We start from the raw sequence: 23866 nt of genomic DNA on the forward strand, positions 1-23866 counted from the left end.
GTAGTAGTTCGTGACATTTTTTGGGATCCAAGACTTTTATTGAATTCAATTTCCATCATCTACAATTGGTGGGATTTGAACCCAGATTTGCAGGACATTAACTTGCTGTCTCTCGATTAATAGTCCAGTGATAATGCTCCCAAGCCATCCTTTCTTCTGAAAAGGCTCCAAGAGGAAGTCAGAGAATAGGAATCCTGCAGTGAGTAACTCCTCTCCTGACTCCAAACATCTGTCCACCATCGACACGGTACAAGTCAGGAGTGTGGTGGAATCCTCCGCACTTGCTGTAATTACACTGAAGAAGCTTGACCATGTCCAGGACCAAGCAGCTTGCGTGATGAGTACTGCATTAACTACCTTCACCACCTATATATAGTGACAGCACTGTCTGCAAGGTGCACTGCCACAAGTCACCAAGTTATATCACTTGTCAAACCCACAACCTGCACCATCATGAAGGACAGATTAACAGACAGATGGGAGCATCAACAGCAAGGTTCCCTTCAAATCGCACAGCATACAGACATACAACTATACTGCCACTCCTTCAATGCTACAGGGTCAAATGTTAGAAGTCACTCTGATGTAGCATTGTGGGAGGACCTGCAGCCATGGACAGTGTTTGAAGAAGGCATCTCACCATCATCTTGTCCAAGGCAATTCAAGATGGACAATAAAGGCTGGCCTCGCTAATGATACCAACTACCATGACTGAATGTTAAAAGAAAGACAGTTATACTGTTAGACATGAACTACAGATAACCGAATGAATGGGGCATTGACAGTCAAGTTCACTGAACTGAGCTGTTCCCAGGTGACTAATACCCAAAATCAGTTCAGCGGGTTACAGACAACTGGACTTCAGTGGGATTGCTGACTCATTGTCGCCAACCAGACCGGGGTGACGGACTGATTGTAAACATAACAACTGAGCAGAAGCAGTGGAACTGTCCAAATATCAACTTGTGTAAGTGAGAAATGCCTTGGGTATGTTTATTTTCCATGTGTAAAGACAGTACAGAACAGAACTGTTCGAGTGATTATGTCTGCAGATAAAGAGTTTTTATGAATAAAATATATTTCTAAAAGAAAAGAAAACTATTTTTGTTTGGATCCCCAAGACCACTTTCCCTTTCAGAAGAAACCACTCCCCACTCAGCAATATCCCCATCTTCCTGAGGGATGCTTAACCGTTTGCTCAGAGACAGAGACTGACTTTGTCAGTGACTCATTCATCTCACCTCTATCACCACCACCACCACGACCACCGCCGCTCCCCCCCCATTCCTCGGTTGTGGTTGCAGGTGGTGAGGGAACCAACAAAAGAGAAAAACATCCTTGACCTCATGCTTAGCAATCTGCTTGCTGCAGATGTCTCTGGTATTGACAGTATCCATAACAGTGATCACCATGCAGTCCTTATGGAGACAAAGTCCTGCCTTTGCTTTGAGAATACCCTCCATCGTGTCGTGTGGCACTGTCACTGTGCTAAATGGATAGATTTCAAACAGATTGAGCAATTCAAGTGGGCATATGAGGCACTGTGGGCTATCCACAGCAGCAGAATTCTACTCCAGCACAATCTGCAACCTTATGGCTTGGTATATCCCCCAGTTCCCATGGACCATCAAGCCAGAGGGGGTCAACTGTAGTTCAATGGAGAGTACAGGAGAGCAGGTCAGAAACAGCATACCTGAAGATGAGGTGTCAACCAAATCAGCCACCAAACAGGACGACTTGCACACCAAACAGCATAAGCAGCAAGTGATATACAGAGCTAAGTGATTCCACAACCAATGGATCAGACTCAGCTCTGTACACTGCCACATCCAGCCTGGAGGAGGAGGCTCCACAAATATCCCCATCCCCAATGATGGAAGAGCCCAGCACAACTGCAAAAGATTAAATGGAAGCATCCATGTGGATGATCCAGCTCAGCCTTCTCCAATGGTCCCCAGAATTACAGATATCAGTCTGAAGCCAATTTGATTCACTCCATGTAACATAGAGAAATGGTTGGAGATGCTGGATACTGTAAAGACTATAGACACTGACAACTTTCTGGCAAGCGTACTACAGATTTGTGCTCCAAAACATGCTGCTCCTCTGGCCAAGCTATTCCACGATAGTTACAACCCACCAGCATCTGCTCGACAATGTGGAAAGTTGCCGAGGTATGTCCTGTATACAAAAACCAACCCAGCCAATTGCTGCCCTATCAAACTACTCTTGATCATCAGTAAACTTATAGAAGATATCATTAACAGTGGTATGGAGCAGCATTTGTTTTGCAAAGCCTGCTCAGTGATGCTCAGTTTGGGTTCTACCAGGGCCATTCAGGCTTGACCCCCTTGCAGCCTTGGTTCAAACCTGGACAAAAGAGCTGAATTCCACAGGTGAGGTGAGACGTCAAGGCTGCATTTGACCGAGTGTAGCATCAAGCAGCATGTACAAAACTGGAATCTAAATTGGGGCAAGCTTTCTGTGGGTTGGAGTGATACCTGTCAGTTAGGAGGATGGTTGGAGTTGTTGGAGGTCAGTCATCTCCACTCCAGGACATCTCTGCAGGAGTTTCTCAGGGTTTTGTCTAAAGTCTAACCACCTTCAACTGTTTGTTCAATAATCTTCCCTCCATTATAAGGTAGAAGTTGCTGGCCCCTCTTCCGCAGTTATGTCGGAGCCCGGGTGTCTCTGGAGAAGGAGCACAGGGTGTCCACCAACACACTTGAGATCTTCAGGGAAGGGTGGGCAGCGCAGGGAGTAGAGTGTATTATTTCCCCCTCCAACTCTATTTTGATTTAATCCCCCTCTCCACTTCACTGTTTGAGTATGCAGCATTGCCCTCTGAGAAGGGCACTGCTTGGCACTGGCCACTTGGGTGTTTCCTTTCTTTCTGGTGGTGGAATATAAATAAAGGTTTACACAGTTGTTGTTTTTCACTGTGTCTGACACCTGTACATACATGACATGGGTGCTGGGGAGAAATAAACACTACTGTGGCGGTTAGTTCTCAAACGACAATACGACAGAGTACAGGAAAGAGATGGACAGCTTAGTGGCATGGTGTAAAGACAACAATCTCTCAACGTCAGCAAAACTAAGGAGTTGGAGGGCACACCCATGTCTGTATCAATGGTACTGAGGTGGAGGTGGTTGAGAGCTTCAGGTGTCTAGGAGTAAAGATCACCAATGTTTTATCCTAGTTCATGCATGTCAAAGGTGTCGTCAAGAAAGCACACTCAAAGCTGTACTTCCTGAGAAGGCGAAGGAAATTCAGCAGGTCCACAATGACCGTAAGCAATTTTATGATTGCTCCATAGAACACATCCTGTCCCCATGCATCACAGCTTGGTATGGTAACGCCTCTGCCCAAGACTGCAAGAAATTAGAGAGAGTTGTGAACACAGGCTTGTCTCATAATGAAAGCCAGCTTTCCTCCCATTGTCTCGGGACAGCAACCAGCTTAACCAAAAACCCCTTTCACTGTGGTTGTACTATCTTCCACCCTTTGCTGTTGGACAGAAGATACAAAAATCTGAAAACAGGTACCAAGAGATTCAAGAACAGTTTCTTTCGTGTTGTTTTCAGACCTTGAATGGACGTCTCATATATTAAACATTGATCTTTCTTGACACCTTCCCTGTAGCTGTAAAGCAATATTTTGCATTTTGTTCTGTTCCCATGATGCACTGATGTGAGGGATGATGGCATGCAACACAATACTTTTCACTATTTCTCGATCCATAAATAAATCAAAACAAACAATAAATCGAATCAAGAAGTTTCACACCATCCAGAACAAAGCAGCTGCTTGTTTGGCATCCAAAAGCATCCACTCCCTGCACCACCCATGCTCAGTGGCAACAGTGTGTACGATCTAAGATACAGAAAATCACCAAAGTTCCTTCGAGATAGACCTAAAAAAAATCAAAATCCTCTTAGATCTTGCAGACTTCCACTTCCGGGACCTATTTTACCCTCATATCTGCCAATGAGCAACATACTTTGTTTCATACTTTTATGTTCTCCCTTGAATCTCGCACTTTATTTCTTCTTTGGTAAACCATCACATTCCCTTTTCAGGGCTGGGTTGATGCAAAGGTTATGATTTGATTTGTTTGTTATTGTCACATGTAGCTAGGTACAGTGAAAGGTTTTGTTTTGTGTGCTGTACAGACAGATCATAACATACAAAGATCATAGGGTGTTTGAACAGTTATAGCTGCAAAGAAGATGCACATAAAGCAAGATCAACGTGAGATTTGAAATTTGAGAGGTGCATTCAGAATTCTCATAATAGTGGAGAAGAAGCTGTTCTTGAATCTGCTGGTACATGCGTTCATACCTTTGTACCTTCTGCCTGCCAGAAAAGGTTGGAAGAGATTTTAACTGGGGTGGGAGAAGTCTTTGATGATTTTGGGTGATTTCCCTGGCAGTGAGAAATGTATATGGAGTCAATGGATGAAAGAAGGTTGGTTTGTGTGATTGTTGGGCTGTGTTCACAACTTCCTGAGCAGTTGCCTTTCTGAGCCTTGATGCATCCAGATACAATGCTTTCTATGGTGCATCTGTAAAAGTTGGTTGAGGGTCCTTATGGACATGCCAAATTTCCTTCGTGACCTGAGGAAGAAGAAGCATTATTATGCCCCTCCTCTGAGGCAGGAGGTCATGGTTCAAATCCCTTTGTTCTAGATGAGTGTTAAAACATATGCGAAGAGGTTAATGCATCCTTGATATCAGCTGCACCTTTGGAGCAAATTACTACAATGCTGGAAATGATTTGGAGATGCTGGTGTTGGACAGGGGTGGACAAAGTTAAAAATCACACAACATTAGGTTGTCATCCAACAGCTTTATTTGGAAGTACTAGCTTTTGGAACACTGCTCCTTTCTCAGGTGGTTGTGGAGTATAAGTTCCGGAGACACAGAATTTATAGCAAAAGTTTACAGAGTGATGCAACTGCAATTATATATTGAATATATTCAGCATATAATTTCAGCTACACCACTGTAAACTTTTGCTATAAATTCTGCGTCTTACAATCTTGTACTTCACAACCACTTGATGAAGGTGCAGCGGTCCGAAAGTTAGTGCTTCCAAATAATGTCTGAGATCACAGCGGATCAGACAGCATCCATGGAGAGAGGGCATCCTAATGTTTCGAGTCCAGATGACTCTTCATCAGAGTTCTTATGAAGAATCACCTAGACCCAAAATATTACTATGCTCTGCCTCCCCATGGATGCTGTCTAGTCAACTGCAGCGATTATTCGTCTCCAGTCCCTCTTTTTTTAAAAAAAAACAAGTGATTTTAAATCTCTGTGCTCCCTCCCTCAAGGTCGGGGTGTCACTGGATGGTCTGCATTGTCAGTGTTGGAAAACTTTCTTCGTTTGTTTGTTGCTGCCGAGATTTCCTGCAGCAAGTGGCTGTGATCTGACTGAGGTCGGGGGGAACCTTAGGGAGGCGGCACGTGGCGCGGGAGGCGATTGTGGGCGACGGACCGGTTCCGCCGGAAGTGGGTGAGAGAGAGAGAGAGAGAGACACAAACAAAAGGGACGGAGGGAGAAAACTAAAAAAAAAGTAAGAAAGGCGAAGGATCGCGGTCAGTGGCGGCGGCTCTCCCCGAAGGAGAAGGAGCAGGAGCAGGAGCGGCGGCGATGGACGGCCCTCCCGAGGTCACCGAGATGTACGACCAGGCGCTGCTGGGCATCCTGCAGCACGTCGGGAAGATCGAGAACTTTCTGGAAGTTTTCTTCGGCTTCCTGTACAGGAAGACCGACTTCTTCCGAGTGATGGCGCTGAGGGAGGACAGGCTGGGCTTCCCACCCGGGGTGGCCGAGAAACTGGCCCTGAGGGTGAGTGCTCAGCCCCATCCCAGCGGGAGGGGAGGGGAGGGGGGGGGGGGGCAGTGTGCTCAGAGTGGGCCCCCAGCTCCCAGCTCCCAGCTCCTGACCCTATGTCAACTCACACCCAGTCTGCTGACCCCACCCACATCCAACCACACCCCCCCAACCCCTCACCTCCAACCCCTCCCACATCCAACCCCCCCCATCCCTCCACCCCTCACATCCCCCCATTCCCCTCCCCATCTCCCCCAACCCATCTCACATCCCCGCCCCCACACCTCTGCCCCCAACCCCTACCCCCCTCACACACACCCCTCCCCCTCTCACACCACTCCCCTCCCCCCACTTCCCCCCCACTCTTCTTCCCCTCCCCAACTCTTCCCCCCCACTCTTCTTCCCCTCCCCAACTCTTCCCCCACCACTCTCTTTCCCCCCCCAACTCTTCCCCCACCACTCTTCCCCCCCCCCACCCACTCTTCCCCCCCCCCACCCACTCTTCCCCCCACCCACCCACTCTTCCCCCCACCCACCCACTCTTCCCCCCACCCACCCACTCTTCCCCCCCCCACCCACTCTTCCCCCCCCCACCACCCACTCTTCCCCCCCCCCACCACCCACTCTTCCCCCCCCCCCCACCACCCACTCTTCCCCCCCCCCCCACCACCCACTCTTCCCCCCCCCCCCACCACCCACTCTTCCCCCCCCCCCACCACCCACTCTTCCCCCCCCCCACCACCCACTCTTCCCCCCCCCCCACCACCCACTCTTCCCCCCCCCCACCACCCACTCTTCCCCCCCCCACCACCCACTCTTCCCCCCCCCCCACCACCCACTCTTCCCCCCCCCCCACCACCCACTCTTTCTCCCCCCCCCACCCCCCACTCTTCCCCCCCCCCCCCACCCCCCACTCTTCCCCCCCCCCCCACCCCCCACTCTTCCCCCCCCCCACCCCCCACTCTTCCCCCCCCCCCACCCCCCACTCTTTTCCCCCCCCCACCCCCCACTCTTCCCCCCCCCACCCCCCACTCTTCCCCCCCCCACCCACTCTTCCCCCCCCACCCACTCTTCCCTCCCCCCCCACCCACTCTTCCCTCCCCCCCACATCCACCCACTCTTTCCCCCCCCCCCCCACATCCACCCACTCTTTCCCCCCACCCCCCCCACTCCCACACCCACTCAAACTGGGCTTTTCATGGCTTGTGTAGGCAGTGTCCCTGCCTCTGGGTAACGAGATCTGGGTTCAAGTCCCTCCCGCTCCAGTGATGATGGGCACGGACTGGGTGGATTTCTTTTTCAAAGAAACGCAGCTGTTTGCCTCAGCCCAAGGGTCAAGAGCAAGGGGGCCCACTCCTGAAGAAGGTTGAGAGGGGACTTGAGGAACAGGGGTGGTGGGGATCTGGAGTGCACAGCCTGGAAGGGGAGTAGAGAAGGGTAACCTCGCAATCCTTACAAACTAATCAGACAAACACTTGAAGTGTGCTAACATTCAAGACTACGAGATGGGTGCAGGAAAGTGGGACTAGTGTAATTGGTGGAGTCATAAAAATGTACAGCGCAGAAGCAGACCCTTCAGTTCAACTCATCCATGTCGATCAGATAAATTAATCTAGTCACTTTTGCCAGCACTTGGCCCATATCCATAGAAGCCCTTCGTATTCATATACTCTATCCATCGAAGTGTCTTTCAAATGTTGTAATTGTACCAACCTCCAACTCTTCCTCTGGTATGTTATTCCAGGTTATTTCTCTTTGCTTGAAAATGCAAAGGTCCCTTTTAAATCTTTCCACTCTTAGTTTAGACCTGTGCCTTTTAGTTTTGGACTCCCCTGCCCTGGGAGAAACATCTTCACTATTTGCCTTATTCATGCACTAATCAATGTCTTGTCCAGCCACAAAATAACATCCCAACCCCTGTACACGGTGCACTGATTAATAAAGGAAAGCGTACCAAACATCGCCTTCACTATTGTATCTACCCACTCTACATCGACAATACCTTCAAGGATCTATGAACCTGTCAGCCTCAATGTTAATTCTCTCTGTTGTGTTCTTGCCAGACCTGCTGAGTTTCTCCAACAGTTTCTGTTTTTCCTTCAGATTGTTCAGTTTCAGGTGTATTTTGTGTGACCAGTGAGTGCCGACATGTGCTTGTCAAACTGCGGGGTTTGGCCTTTGCCTATTTCTTGAACAGTGACAGGGATACAAAATGTATAACCATGGTAATTATTTTTTCAACATCTTGACTCTTCAGTCATTGTCAACAGTGCGTCTGTTGATGGGTTATTTTGATGGATGTACATCATATGTATCGAACTGGGAGCAGTGAGGCGTGGTGTGGAAGATGTTGCAGAGCAGTGAATCCTTTCACTAAATTGACTCTGACGAGAGAGATTGTTTACACGAGGGAAGATGGGCTGATACGGATGAGACTGGCAAGAGTGGGCTGCTGGTGCAGGAGTGCAGAGATGTTTTGTTAATTGTGGCAGTAATTTGTTCCAGCCTTAAAGGTCACAGTCTCCCAATACCACACAGCCCTCTGCCTTCTTCCCAAAATCCTCAAACATGACTACCTGGTATTATAACACAGTGGTTGAACACCTTTGCTAATTAAAATTAACACCCCAGAAAAGCTTGTTTCTCTTCATAAACTGCTAAATATTGAGAGTGAGTGAGAGAAAGCCTGTTAACAAAACGAGCTCCCTTTTTCTTAACTGATCATTATCTGACACGATTTCTATTAAAATGCTGCTCCAATAGTATAATTATTAGACATTAAATCAACTTAATCTCTCGAAGTCCGTACTGTCTATGCTGTCTGCCATCTGGTTTTCCGAATCAGCTGTTTCCTTCCTTCCAATTCTGCTGTCTTCTCCCAGAACCATCTTCTATGATTGTTTTTCCTGTGAATATTTTTAGCTATAAATTGTCTTGGTACTCCTTAAATAGATGGTGCTTTCTGAGAGATTTGTTTGAGAGCACTTTCAGATGATGTGCTGTCATGTTTGATGGGCAGTTAGCTCTGACTAATTTTCAACATGTCTTTTTATATCCCTTTCCATTGGTCTGATGTGGTCAATACATTCAAACTTCAAATTCACATGGGTTTTGGTATCCTGGGCATAATTTAAATGCTTAAATTCAAATCCGGTTGCCTTAACATCAAAATATAACTCCAAGCTGATTGTTACAAATCAGTTCTCCGTGCTCTCTGCACCTACCAGCGAGTCACAGACACATGTATTGTCACAATCTCTCAGCTCAGAAAAGGCCATCTCTGTTTTAAAGTTACCATACACTCTTTGAACTTCTGAACACCAGGCACACCATTGTTTATGCTGGCTCCTGCCCCATGGAACGTGTGCCTTCCTACTTAGACTCACTTTTCTCCCCCCCCCACCCCGTCCAGTCCCTTCCCACTTACACCTGTATTCTGATGCTTTATGTCAGTTTCAGAATTTCGAGTTTGCCGGCAACAGCTGCTGCCTCTTCTTCAAATCGGATGTGCAATCTCTCTACATGTTCATCCCCCATCAGATTGGCTTTGGGTCGTCTGCTTCTTGCTAGAAAGCAACGGTGAGCCCGCCCTGTCATCCAACACCACCCTCCTCCACCTCACTGAGTTTGTCCTCACTTCGAGCACTGTCTGCTTAAATTCCTCTCACCTTGTTCAGATCGAAGGTATGGTCATAAGCCCCAGTTATGCCTGTCTCTTTGTTGGCTACTTGGAACAATTACTTTCCTGACTTTCTTCGGCCCTCTCGACTCTCACCTGTTTCTCCATGACTCAATGACTTCGTTGGTGCTGCATCCCTCTCTCATCGGGAATCTGCTCAAGGGGCTCAATGAGAGTATAAAGGCAGTAGCAGTATACTTAAGAGAGAAATCAGGAGGGCAAATAGTGTGTCTGTGAATTCAGAAGGGTTGTACAAATACATTAAGGACAAAAGAGTAATAAGAGAGAGAATAGGACTCTTTAAAGATCAGCAAGGCTGACAATTTGTGGAACCAGGAGATGGGGGAGATATTAAATGAGTATTTTGTATCAGTGTTTACTATGTTGATGGAGAACTTGGGGAAATAAATAGTGGCATCTTGAAAAATGCCCACATTACAGCGGAGGAGGTGGTGCTGGATGTCTTAAAATGCATCAAGATGGATAAATTCTTGGGACCTGATCAGGTGTAACCTGGAACTCTGTGGGAAGCTGGGAAAGTGATTGCTGTGCCTTTTGGTGAGATATTTGTATCATCAATAGCCACGGATGAGGGGCTGGAAGACTGCAAGTTGGCTAATGTGATGCCACTATTTAAGAAAGATGGTAAGGAAAAGCCAGGGAACTATAGACCAGTGAGCCTGACAGTGGCGGTGGCTAAGTTGTTGGAGGGAATCCTGAGGGACAGGATTTATGAGGAATTGGAAAGGTAAGGACTGACTAGGGATAGTCAACATGGCTTTGTGCTTGGGAAATCATGTCTCACGAACTTGATTGAGTTTTTGAAGAAGTAGCGAAGAAGATTGATGAAGGCAGAGCAGTGGACGTGATCTATGTGGACTTCAATAAGGCATTCGACAAGGTTCCTAAAGGTCGACTTGTTAGGAAGGAGAACTAACCATTTTCATGCAGAACTGGCTCGAAGGTAGATGACAGAGTGATGATTAAGGGTTGCTTTTCAGACTGGAGGCTTGTGACCAGTGGTGTGCCACAAGGATCGGTGCTGGATTTGTTGCTTTTTGTCATTTATGTAAATTACTTGGATATGAGCATATGGTTAGTATGTTTGTAGGTGACACCAAAATTGGAGGTGTGGTGGATAGCGAAGAACGCTACCTCAGATTTCAATAGAATCTTGGTCAGATGGGCCGAGGAATGGCAGGTGGAGTTTAATTCAGATTAATGTGAGGTGCTGCATTTTGGAAAGGCAAATCAGAGCAGGACTTAAACACTTAATGGTAATATCCTGGGGAGTGTTGCTGAACAAAGAGACCTTGGAGTGCAGGTTCATAGCTCCTTGAAAGTAGAGTATCGGAACAGTGAAGAAGGTGTTCGGTAAGGTTGCCTCTTCAGGTCGGAGCATTGAGTATATGAGTTGGGAGATCATGTTGTGGCTGTCTTGGGCATTGGTTAGGCCACTTGTGGAATACTGTGTTCATATCTGCTCTCCCTGCTGTAGGAAGGATGTGAAACATGGAAGGGTTCAGAAAAGAGTTTTAACAGGCTGGAGTTATTTTCCCTGGAATGTTGGGGGCTGAGGGGTGATCTTACAGAGGTTGAGCAAGTCATGAGGGTGGTGGATAGGGTGAATGGCCAAGGTCTTTTCCCAAGGAGAGGGAAGTTCAAAACTAGAGGGCATAGGTTTGAGATGAGAGGGAAAATATTTAAAAGGGACTCAAGGGGCAACTTTTTCGCACAGGCTGGTGTGTGGATGGAATAAGCTGCAGAGGAAGTGATGGATGCTGGTACAATTACAACACTTAAAAGGCACCTGAATGGGCATAGAAATAGCAAGAGTTTAGGGGGAATATGGGCCAAGTGCTGGCAGGTGGGACAAGATAAATTCAGGATATGTGGTCAGCATGGACGATTTGGACTGAAGGCACTGTGTCTGTGCTGTATGTCTCTACGACTTACTGCTGTTGCAACGTCAGGTTTCTGTCGCCTTTTCTAGAGGGAGGGCATTTGGTTTCTGTTGAACTGTTGGAAAAAAGTTTGGTATGTAAAGAGCTTCTGCTGCAATAAAGATAGAAACTTGAAGCTCTCTGACACTCCATTCCCCGACTTTGAATTGAGAACGTTGTACTGTTGGACTGAGCTTGACTAGGGTGTGCTGTCATATACACGAAATGAATTGTGCAATCTGATCAGCTTTTTACCTTGAATGTTACAGAAATAGAATGAATCCGCCGTCATTGATGGTTCCACTGTTAATTTTAAGCAATCGATAATTTGCTGTTGGAAAGTTTTCCTGTGAATCTGAAGCCACTTTTGTTGCCTTAATAGTGTAAATGTGCTCAATTTGTTGGGATTTGCTTGTCAAAAAAAATGATCCTTCAGAAGAAAAAAAGCACTTGAATTTATTTTGTTTCATTTTGAAATCACCAGATGTCTGAATTTTATATTTTTATATAAATACTGGATGAAAATTTTACTTTCTCTGTGGCAACATCGTTATTTTAGATCTTATATTCTTGTTTCCGTTTTCCCTAACAGTACTGTGTTTCAATTCACACTCTTGGCTTCCTGTTCGACCCCTGAACGGAAGATTCCAAGAAGAATCAGCCGTTTTTGTAAACATAAATTTGGATCCTCCATACCAGTTTGGCCCAGTCAAAAGGTAGTATAAGACTCATAGACACCCACAAGCCTCTGTTGCACCAATGTGTGACTCCATAAATCCCTGGTCTGGGAGCATCTGAATTTCAAAATATCCATGCTTGTTTTCAAATTACCCTTCCTTTCCTGCCATCCCCATCTCTGTTTCTTCTTCCACCCCGAAATCCTTGAAGAACTTTGTACTGCTCCCAGTTGTGGCCTTTTTGCACTTGTAGATTTTAATCGCTCTCGTCAGTGGTAGAGCTGAACAGTTTTTGACACCGCCCCCACCCCTCCAAAATCTCTCTGTCTCTTCTCTTCACTTCACTTCAACTCTTTCATGACCCTCCTCAAAGTGTCCTTTTTTGACCAAGCCTTCAGTCATCTGTCCCATTATCTCATAATAAGAAAAACCAAAAAAAAATTGATAGACACGCTGACCAGCACAACTCTTGTAATATCATCTACCTGAAATGTCAACTCTGTTTCCCTCTCCATAGATGTTGTCAGCGCTTTGCGAGTATTTCCCCAGTTTTCTAATGTTACTACAGATTTTATGTTTCCTCAGTATTTTGCATTTGTCATGTCTGTATGATTCTGTTGATGTTTTGATCAAGGTGCTCCACAAAAACAAAGTTCAGCTGATTCTGAGTTGTTCAGTAGCATATTATGAAGGATCTGAATTTCGAATTCTTACATTCCCTCTGGATCAGGGTATAATTGAATAGAGACTTGAATTGCCTCACTCTTGGTCATACCTTTGACAAAGGAAATGGCAGTATTCTGGCTAAATACTTCCTTAACCAAGCTGCAACCAAGAGTTCTTCAAGCATTGAGAGTCGTATAGTCATACAGCATGGAAACAAACCCTTCACTCCAACTCATCCATGCAGATCAAGTTTCCCAAGCTAAACTAGTCATTTGCCTGAATTTGGCGCATTTCCTTCTAAACATTTCTTATTCATTGACCTGTCCAAATGTCTTTTGAATGTTGCAACTGTACCTGCATCTTCTGCTTCCTCTGTCACTTCAAGTCATGTGCGAACCTCTCTCTGTTGCCCCTCACTCCCTTCTAAATCTTTGTTCTGTCACCTTAAAATTATGCCCTCTAGTTTTGAACTCTCCTATCAAGGGAAAAGACATTTGTCATTCAATTTATCTGTACCCCTCATGATTTGAGAAACCTCTTTCTTGAGCATAGCAACAGGTGTCGGATGTTGATCTCTTCTCGCCTGCTTGGCCATTTAGTGGGACTGTGACTGATCTGTTTTTAATTACATTTACTCATTTTCACACCCTGTCCTTTAATCGATTTATTTAACCCAAGGTCTTGTGGTTACAATCTTGTTTACAAGTGGAACAGATGCAGTCAGTATTTTCACAAGTGCATTATCTTGTTTTCAAGGCTTTCAAAAAGTTTGAACATTATTCTCTTCAAGATAATGAAAGACGGTTGAAAGAACTGGAGAGGAAACTCAAGAGCAAGAACGTGGAAGAGGACAAACCATGCGTTCCACTTCCTGGCCAGGAGGTGGAGGTTGAGTCAACAGCAGAGGAACAACCAGAAGCAGAAGCAAGAGAGTCAGATGAACAGAACAGCAAGCCAACTCAGAATGATGATCAAAAGATGCCTGCAGATTTTCAGCAAGTGATTGATCCACCACTCGAGGGCGCTGCTGCAGCCCCAGTTGTGAAAAAGGAGCAGTCTGACCCATTGAAGTATGTGTGCACATTTATTCTAAGATAAAATGCAAATAAGAATCTGTATCGTATCTTTGAGGTGGCTCTGAGGATATTGGTAGTTGCAATAGCCTTTTGCAGGAGATCTGAAATGGGTTAGTGTCTTTGCTTCTTTCTTGTTTCACTCAAATGTCACCTGACTGTGTGAAGTAAATGTGACAGATTCTCTACTGCATTGCAGATATTACTTGTCACGGGGTTTGATTCACTGTCTGACTGCTCCCGATCTACTGTTTGTACATGCAGAGAATCACCGAATTGTATAAGTGGTTACAGCACCACAGAAAGCAGCTATTTGGCTAATTATGTCTGGACTGGCTCTCTGCCAAAGCAACTCTCTGAAACCCACCTGTCTGGGTTTACCTTGTTCCCCTGAAATTTCTTTTTCTCTGGATAATTGGCTGATTTTTTTTTTTTGCAAGTTTTTTTTAGATTAGATTACATTAGTGTGGAAACAGGCCCTTCGGCCCAACAAGTCCACACCGACCCGCCGAAGCGCAACCCACCCATACCCCTACATTTACCCCTTACCTAACACTACGGGCAATTTAGCATGGCCAATTCACCTCACCTGCACATGTTTGGACTGTGGGAGGAAACCGGAGCATCCGGAGGAAACCCACGTAGACACGGGAAGAACGTGCAAACTCCACACAGTCAGTCACCTGAGGCGGGAATTGAACCCGGGTCTCTGGCGCTGTGAGGCAGCAGTGCTAACCACTGTGCCACTATGCCACCCATTTTATTGAATATGTCTCCACCACATACTCAGGCAATGCATTCCAGATCCTTTGGAATGTTCTGTTGCCCTTTCTCATTTTGCCCATTACCTTAAATCAGCATCCTCTAAAATCTTCCTGCAAATCAAAGCAGTTTCTGTCTTTCGATTCTGTCTCAACCCCTCTGTGGTTTTGAGCACCTTCACCCTTTTTTACTTTTCACTTCTCCAAAGAGACCTAACCCATCATCTGCATCCAAAGGATTTCATATGTCTTCCTCATCCCTGGACTAATTTTTGTGAATTATTTTCTGCATCTTCTGTGTTGCCTCTACCTACTGACTGTTTGTTTGTTTGGTGCCCAGAACTGGATGCACCACTCTCAATAGTGTTATGTAGACTTTTATGTCCTGTCCATGTTTTTGAATTCCAGGCTCTCTTGATAAATCTTGACTTCACTTTACTGTACTTTATTTTATGGAAAGGGTCACAAATCTAATTCCAGATACAATAGGTGAGGAGACACCTCAGAGAAGTAGGGCACTCAATGCAGGACTGAGGATTCTGTACTTAAATGCACATAGTGTATGAAACAAGGTAAATAACCTTGCAGTGCAGTTTGAAATTGGCAGGTATGATTTTGTGGGCACCACATTGATACAGCTGCAGGGTAGTCAGGACTGGTAAATAAATATCCAAGGATACACATCCTCTGGAAAGGCCAGACAGATGGGCTGAGGGGGCAGTGTTGCCTTGTCAGTAAGGAATGAAATGAAATTAACAGCAAGACGTGATATAGCATTGTTGAATCTGTGTGAGTAGAGTTGAGGAATGGCAAAGGAGAAAAGACCGTGATGGGAGTTGAGTATAGGCCTCCAAAGAGTCGTCAGGATGTGAGGAAGAAAATAAATCAGAAAGAAAGGCATGTAAGAAAGGCATTATTACAATAAACATGGAGGGACTTCAATATGCAGGTGGACTGGGAAAGTCAGGTTGGTGATGGATCTCAAGATAAGGAGTTTGTGGTGTGTCTATGGGGTTTGTTTTGGAACAGCCTGTGTTCGAGCCCACGAGGGAACAGATAGTTCTGGATTTGGTCATGTGTATTGAAGAGGCTTGACTCGGGAGCTCAAGGTGAAGGAACCCTGAGATACGGGGAGTGGTGGGGGGGAGGGGGGGTGGAAATGAGGCAATGTGGCTCACAAGGGAAGTCAAGGACAACATAAAAGCAAAAGAAAGAAACGTCCAATGTGGTGAACATCAGCAGGAAGCCACAGGATTGGCAAGCTTTTAAAATCAGTGAAGAACAACAACAAAAGCAGTTGGAGGCAGAAGTTGAAAGATGAGAGTGAGCGAACTCGTGGTATCAAACCACGATCACAAGCGTTCTTTTTAAGTATCCAAAAGAAAGGTAGGAATGTGTATTAGACCATTGGAAAATGAGGCTGGAAAAGTACTAATGGGGGACAAAGAAGTGATGGAGGAACTGATTAGGTACTCGGCATCAGTTTTCACTGTGGAAGAAAGCAGCAGCATAGCAGAACTTCCAGAGAGTTGGAGGCAGAGGTGAGTGTCGTGGCCATCATTAGGGAGAAGGTACTGTGGAATTTGAAAGATCTGAAGGACCACATGGACTACAGGCCAGAGTTCTGAAGGTGACAACTGAAGAATTGGAGAGCTGTTGGGGTGAACTTTCAGGAATTACTGGAGGCAGGGATGGTCACAATGTACTGCAAAATTGCGAATGCCATACCCAGCTTTAAGAAGGGATAGAGGCAAAAGAGGGTTTGCCTGACTTCTGTCATTGATAAGATTTTAAAGTCTGATACGAAGGTTGAGATTGTGGAGTACTTTGAAGTGCAAGGTAAAATAGGGCTGTGTCAGCAAGACTTTGTCAAGAGGAGGTCATGTCTGACAAATTTGAGGCACTAATGAGCAGGTGAGACAAAAGAGAGCCAGTGCATGTCATTTATTTGGATTTCCAGCATACCTTTGATAAAGTGTGTACAGAAGGCTGCTGAATAAGGTACGAGTGCATGGCGTTCAGGGCACGGTACTAGCAAAGAGCACTGGCTGACTGGCAAAGGCAGAGAATGGGGATTAAGGAGTCTTTCCAAGATGGCAGTTGGTGAAAGTAGAATTCCGTAGGGATCCAGGTTGGGAGCACAAATGTTCATTTTGTACACTAACTATCTGGACGAAGGAATATTGTATCTAAATTTGCAGATGATACAAAGATAGATGGAGGGGCAGGGAGTGTTGAAGAAGCTAGAAGGTTGCAAAATGGCTTGGATAGGCAAGGAGAGTGGGCAAAGAGGTGGCAAGATGGAATAGAATGTGGGGAAGTGTGAGATTTTGCACTTGGGTAAGAATAGAGATGTAAATTATTTTCTAAACAGGAAAAGGCTTCAGAAAGTTCAGAATTCTCTTAAGGTTAGCATGCAGGATCGATTGGCAGTAAAGAAGGCAATTGCAAGGTTTGCATTCATTTCAAGCGGTCAAGAATGCACTCACAGAAGATTAGATTAGATTAGATTAGATTACTTACAGTGTGGAAACAGGCCCTTCGGCCCAACAAGCCCACACCGCCCCGCCGAAGCGCAACCCACCCATACCCCTACTTCTACCCCTTACCTAACACTACGGGCAATTTAGCATGGCCAATTCACCTGACCTGCATATCTTTGGACTGTGGGAGGAAACCGGAGCACCCGGAGGAAACCCACACAGACACTGGGAGAACGTGCAAACTCCACACAGAGAGTCGCCTGAGGCGGGAATTGAACCCGGGTCTCTGGCGCTGTGAGGCAGCAGTGCTAACCACTGTGCCACCGTGCCACCCACAAAGGTACTACTGAGGCTGTGGTCAGACCGTGTTTGGAATATTGTGCACAGTTTTGGGGTCTTTTATCTAAGGAAGAATGTGCTGGCATTGGAGGGATGCCAGAGGAGATAGAGAAGAACGACACTGGAGATGAATGGCTTATGATATGACGAGAAGTTGAGGACACTGGGGCTGTCCTCAGTGAAGTTTAGAAGGATGAGGGAGGAACTGTTTGAAACTTTAGTAACACTGAGAGACCTTGATTGAGTTGGCATGGAGAAGATGTTTCCACTCATCGGAGAGACTAGGACCCAAGGGTACAGCCTCAGAGTGAATTGGCGATCCTTTAGAATTGAGATGAGGAGAAATATCTTCAGCCAGAGGGATGTGAATCTGTGAAACTTGCTGCTGCAGGAGGCTATGGAGGCCAAGTCATTGAGTGTATTTAAGATATATGGGCAGGTTCTTGATTAGTAAGAGTATTGACTGTTTTGGGAGAAGGCCAGAAGATGAATTTGAGAAACATCTAAGTCCTGATCAGATGGCGAACTAAGCTTGAAGGACTGAATGGCCTAATTCTGTTGTATGCTTTTCGGTCTGACCATTTCTTGAAGATGCCATCTTCTGTAGAACAGGTGCTTAGAACTTGTAGGTGCCTCTGCTCATTCGGCCCCTGCGATTTTTACCTGATAACTTTATGTTGCCTCTCCTCATTGTTGCTATCAGAATGAATCATTTCATGTGTGACTAAACAAACAGATTCACACACATGTCTTTGAAGATGGGTAAAGAAGCTAACAACACTTGGCGGGGGGGGGGGGGAAAGAATCTGATCATGGGCTTTCTGACTGGAGGAATAAGAATGAAAACTTAATGAATATATGCAATGGAGTATGGTAAGCAATATTGCTCATGTATTGTCCTGCTTTATCCCCTCAGTTGAAGCAAAACAATCAGAGACATAGTATGGTTTTACCTCCTTTGTCTTTACTCTGGGCCCTGGAAGGAGAGAGAACGATCGCGCATGTGCAAAGGGGCATGAGTTCACGGTCCTTTCTGGAATAGTAGTTTCTTAAAGAATTACATAGTAATTTTACAGGGAGGAGCATCCAGATAAGGCAACATCTGTATTGATTGGGTGACTGTAACAATCAGCAAGCATCAACAGTTAAAGATTAAGCCATCTGCTGTTACACAATGAATTTTCTTAACCTTAACTGGCTTCACATAATGAATATTTTTCACCTTGTTAAACTGACCTTACATACTGAATGCTTCTAATATCGTTAAATGGCTCTACATAATGAATGCTTTTCCACATTGTTATCCCATTCTCCTTGACTCCAGCACCCTTTTATTAACTGCAAGATCTTATCTGATCTGAGTCATGCTCAGCTGAATCTCATGTTTCACAAAACTCAGAATCTTAACTCTTTCCCTGCCTGCTTATAACCCTATACACATTCTTGCATGAAGTGCTATGGCTACTGTTTCTCTTGCTATAAATGACATGGATATTGGAATACAAAGTATAATTTCAAGATTTGGCAATGATACCCCACTGCAAGCATCTGAAATAGTGAGGACGGCATTAATTGTCTGCCATAGGGCATAGACTAGCAGAATCAGCAGACTCTGGTAAACTTTACCATGGTGTTTGATTAGATTAGATTAGATTACTTAGTGTGGAAACAAGCCCTTCGGCTCAACAAGTCCACACCGACCCTCAGAAGAGCAACCCACCCAGACTTATTCCCCGACGTTTACCCTTTACCTAACACTACGGGCAATTTAACATTGATAATTCACCTGACCTACACATCTTTGGACTGTGGGAGGAAACCGGAGCACCCCGAGGAAACCCACGCAAACACTGGGAGAACGTGCAAACTCCACACAGACAATTGCCTGAGGCAGGAATTGAACCTGGGTCTCCGGCGCTGTGAGGCAGCAGTGCTAACTACTGTGCCACAGTACCACAAGGTGCTTTTTGTTCGAAGGGACAGGAGACAATCCCGTTTTAAATAGTGGACAGGAACAGATGGATGTTGGATGTGCATATGTCTATGCAGGTGACAGGATATATTGAGAGCATGGTTAGTAAAGCATACTGGATTTTGGGCTTTCTAAGTTGATATTTTGAGTACAATCTAAAGGGTTGTGAATTGGTGGAATTCCCTGCCTCATGAAGCAGTTGAGGCTCCCTCATTGGGTGTTTTTAAGGCAAAAATGGATAGATTTTTGATTCTCAAATTACAGGTTATAGTGCGCAGGTGGGTAAGTGGAGATGATTCAATGACAAGATGAGGTTCTCTGGCATGATTACACAGAGCTAGGAAAAAAATTAAAAACCAGGACCTTGTTGGTAGTAATCTCCAGATTTCTTCCAGTGCCACGTGCTAGTGAGGGTAAGAACAGTAGGACATGGCAGGTGAATGCATGGCTAAAGAATTGGTGCAGGGCACAGGGATTCAGATTTTTAGCTCATTGGGATCTTTTCTGGGGCAGAAGTGATCTGTTCAACAGGTACGAGTTGCACTTGAACTGGAGGGGAACCAGTATCTTGGTGGTCAGATTTGCTCGTGCTTCAAGGAAGGGTTTAAACTAGATTGGCAGAGAGGTGGAATCCTCAATTGCAGGGAGGCAAATGTGTGGCTGGAAGGAAATACAATGATCAGAAATAGTAAAGTGAAGAATCGGGTCAGGCTGGAAAGTGACATAGAGCAAGGAATGCCTGTTGGATTAAACTGTATCTATTTCAATGTGAGAGAGCTGACAGGTAAGGCCGATGAACTCAAGGCCTGGGTAGGTATGTGGGACTGGGATATTAAAGCCATGATAGAAACATGGCTAAAGGAGGGACAGGACTGACAGCATAATGTGCCAGGGTACAGGTGCTTTAGATGGGATAGAGGAGATGGAAGGAGGGGAGGGGGAGTTGCATTCTTCATTCAGGTGAGTGTCGCAGCAGTAGTCAGAGATGAAATAACTGAAGGATCACCAAGTGAAGCTCTGTGGGTGAAACTAAGAAATAAGAAGGAGATGCTGACGTTATTGGGGTTGTACCCAAGTAGTCAGTGGGTATTAGAAACAAATACGCAGAGAGATTGTGGAGACTTGGAGGAATAATAGGGTGTCATAATCGGGGATTTTAATTTTCCCAAAATGGACTGGGACTGCCATAGCGTTAAGAACTTCGATGCGGTGGAATTTGTTAAGTGTGTTCAGTGAACTTTCCTTGAGCAGTATAGGGGCGGCACGGTGGCTGTGGTTAGCACTGCTGCCTCACCGCACCAAGGTCCCAGGTTTGATTCCTGCCTCGGGTGACTGTCTATGTGGAGTTTGCACGTTCTCCCCGTGTTTGCGTGGGTTTCCTCAGGGTGCTCCTGCTTCCTCCCACAATCCAAAGATGTGTCGATCAGGTGAATCGGCCATGCTAAATTGCCTGTCGTGTTAGGTGCATTAGTCAGAGGGAATAGGTCTGGGTGGGTTACTCTTCGGAGGGTCGGTGTGGACTGGTTGGGCCGAAGGGCCTGTTTGCACACTGTGGGGAATCATAATCATGATATAGAGGGTCCGACTCAGGAAGCAGTGCAGAATAGGTGACTGAGGTGACAGTGGGGGAGAACCAGTGACCACAGTTGTATTAATTTTAAAATAGTTACGGAGAGGGACAACACTGGTCCACAGATTCAAGTTCTAAGTTGGGACAAGACGGATTTTGATGGAATTAGACACGAGCTTTTCAGGGGTTGATTGGAGTGGTTTATTTGCAGGTAAAGGGACCTCGGGCAAGTGGGAGGCCTTTAAAAGTGAGGTAGCTAGAGTTCAAGGTCTGTATGTTCCTGTGAGGGTGAAGATTGGCAGGAATAGGGAACCCTGGATGTCAAGGGATATTGAGGCTTTGACCAGAAAAAAGAAGGAAGTGTGGCTCAGGTACAGACAGCCGGGATCAAGGGAATCCCTGGATGTATTGAAGGAATACTGGAGTTTACTGAAAAAGGAAATCAGGAGGGCACAAAGGGGGCACAAGATCGTCTTGGTTGAGAAGATTAAGGTGAATCCAGAGAAGTTCTTTGTTAAAGGAAAAAGAATAACTGGAGAGAGAAGAGAACCGCTCAAGGACCAAAGTGAATATGCATATGTCGAACTGCAGGAAATGGGTGAGGTTCTCAATGAATTTTTCTTGTCTGTGTTTACCATGGAGAAAGACATGAAGACTTGGAAAAATTAGTGATGATGGTTTGAGGACTGTCCATATCACAGTAGAGGTGGTGTTGGATGTGTTAGAACATATGAAGGTGGATAAATCTCCTCGCCCTAACCAGATATTTCCAAGAACATTGCTTGAGACGAGAGCATACATTGTAGGGTCCTTTGCTAATACTTTACAATCATGGTTAGCCATAGGTGAGGTCCCAGAATACTGGAGGGTAGCTCATGTGTCATTATTCAAGAAGGGCTGCAAAGACAAACCTGGGAATGATAGCCCAGTAAGCTTAACATCAGTGGTGGGTAACTTAATTGGGAAGATTCTGAGGGATAAGATATACATGCATTTGGAAAGACAGAGCTTGATTAGGAGCAGTCAGCATTGCTTTGTGAGTGGGAGATCATGCCTCACAAATTTGTTAGAGTTCTTTGATGAAGTGACCAGAAAGGTTGATGAGGGCAGGGTGGTAGACTTAATCTATATGGATTTCACGAAAACCTTTGATAAGGTTCCACACGCTCGGCTGCTCTGGAAGGTTAGTCGCATGGGATCCAGGGTGAGCTGGCAAACTGGATACACAATTGGCTTGATGGTCAGAAGCAGAGGGTAATAGTGGAAGGATGCTTGTTGGACTGGAGGCCTGTGACTAGAGGAGTACCTCAGGGGTCGGTGCTGGGCCCATTGCTGTTTGTTACCTCTATCAATGATTAATAGGTTTGATGACACGAAAATAGATGGTATCATGGACAGTGAGGAAGGTGATCAGGAATTGCAGCAGGACCTTGATTAGTTGGGGAAGTGGGCTGAGAAATGGCAAATGGAATTTGATACAACTTAGTGTGAGGTCTTGCATTTTGGAAAGTCAAACCAAGGCAGGAGTTTCATGGTGAATGGTAGGGCCTTAAGGAATGTTGTGGAACAGAGGGACCTTGGAGTTTAGGTTCACAGTTCTCTGAAGATGGAGTCACAGGAAGACAGGCCAGTGAAGAAGGCTTTTGGCACACTGGCCTTTATCAGTCAGGGCATTGAGTATTGAAGGTGGGAAGTTATGTTGCAGTTGTACAGGACATTGGTGAGGCCACACTTGGAGTGTGGTGTTCAGTTTTAGTCACCTTGCTACAAGAAGGATGTTATTGAACTGGGAAGGGTTCAGAAGAAATTCGCAAGGATGTTGTCAGGTCTCAAGGGTCTGAGCTCACAGGAGAGGTTGGACAAGCTGGGATGTTTTTCTTTAGAGCGTAGGAGACTGAGGGGGGATCTTACAGAGATTTATAAAATCATGAGAGGCATGGATAGGGTGAATGCACTTTTTTTTTCCCCCCAAGATTGCGGAATGGAAGACTGGAGGACATGAGGTTAATGTGAGAGGGGAATGAATAAAAGGGAACCTGATGGGTGAGTTTTTTTACACAGAGGGTAGCATGCACGTGGAATCAACTGCCAGCAGAAGTGGTTGAGGTGGGTACATTAACAATATTTGAAAGACATTTGGACAAATAGGAAAGGTTTAGAAGGATGTAGGCCAAGTGCAGGGAAATGAGATTAGCGGGGACGAACATTTTGTTCAGCATGGACCAGTTTGGGCCAAAGGGCCTGTCTCCATGCTGTAGGATTCTATGACTATGTTAGCAGAATATTTCTGCTCCATTGAAAAACATTGTGCATTTGGTAACTTAGTACATTGGATGCCTGACCTACATAAAAAGCCAAAACATTAACATGCAGTATTGAAGCTTGAGCTACATTTAAGATGATACAAATGTTTTTGTTGGGCCCACTCTGCTAAATGCCCACAGTTGGTGGTCCTTTTCCTGAAATTTACAGCAATGTTTACTGAGTGTCTAGGAAACTTTATGATCGTTAAGATGTAAATGAAGATTTTTGTTGCTTCATGAATGAACAAACATGAACCTTGTCGCTTTCGCATTGAGAAGTGATTTATCACATCATATCATAGTAACTTGGCTCATCTGTGTGAAAATGAAGCTATCCATTGCCCAGTTTTTCACCACCAATCCCACCTCCAAACTGGGCGAGTTATTGGTTAAGATGCCATATAAAACCTCTTTGGTTGTTAAAATCCCTCAGCTGGTCAAGGATGCCCTATGTCACAGATCTAAAATTAAACAAATAGAGAACTGCTGTTAAGTTGGACAATTCTGAAGCTGCTTCAAGCTGGGTTTGATTTATGTACAGCTGAAGAGATCCATAGA

At 45.4% G+C, this 23866-nt stretch overlaps 1 protein-coding gene across 1 annotated transcript in view; it reads left to right on the plus strand.

Moving 5' to 3' along the window:
• Positions 1-5506: 5506 nt before the first annotated feature.
• The window catches only part of nudcd3 (NudC domain containing 3), a 48821-nt gene continuing 30461 nt past the window's right edge, over positions 5507-23866 (plus strand). The window contains exons 1-2 of the mRNA XM_072554074.1: positions 5507-5857; positions 13564-13877. Coding sequence (XP_072410175.1) covers positions 5660-5857; positions 13564-13877 — 512 coding nt within the window. The 5' untranslated portion in view covers positions 5507-5659. The remainder of the gene's footprint in view (positions 5858-13563; positions 13878-23866) is intronic.

This window comes from Chiloscyllium punctatum, chromosome 35, assembly GCF_047496795.1.
Source record: "Chiloscyllium punctatum isolate Juve2018m chromosome 35, sChiPun1.3, whole genome shotgun sequence".
Classification (NCBI taxonomy): domain Eukaryota; kingdom Metazoa; phylum Chordata; class Chondrichthyes; order Orectolobiformes; family Hemiscylliidae; genus Chiloscyllium; species Chiloscyllium punctatum.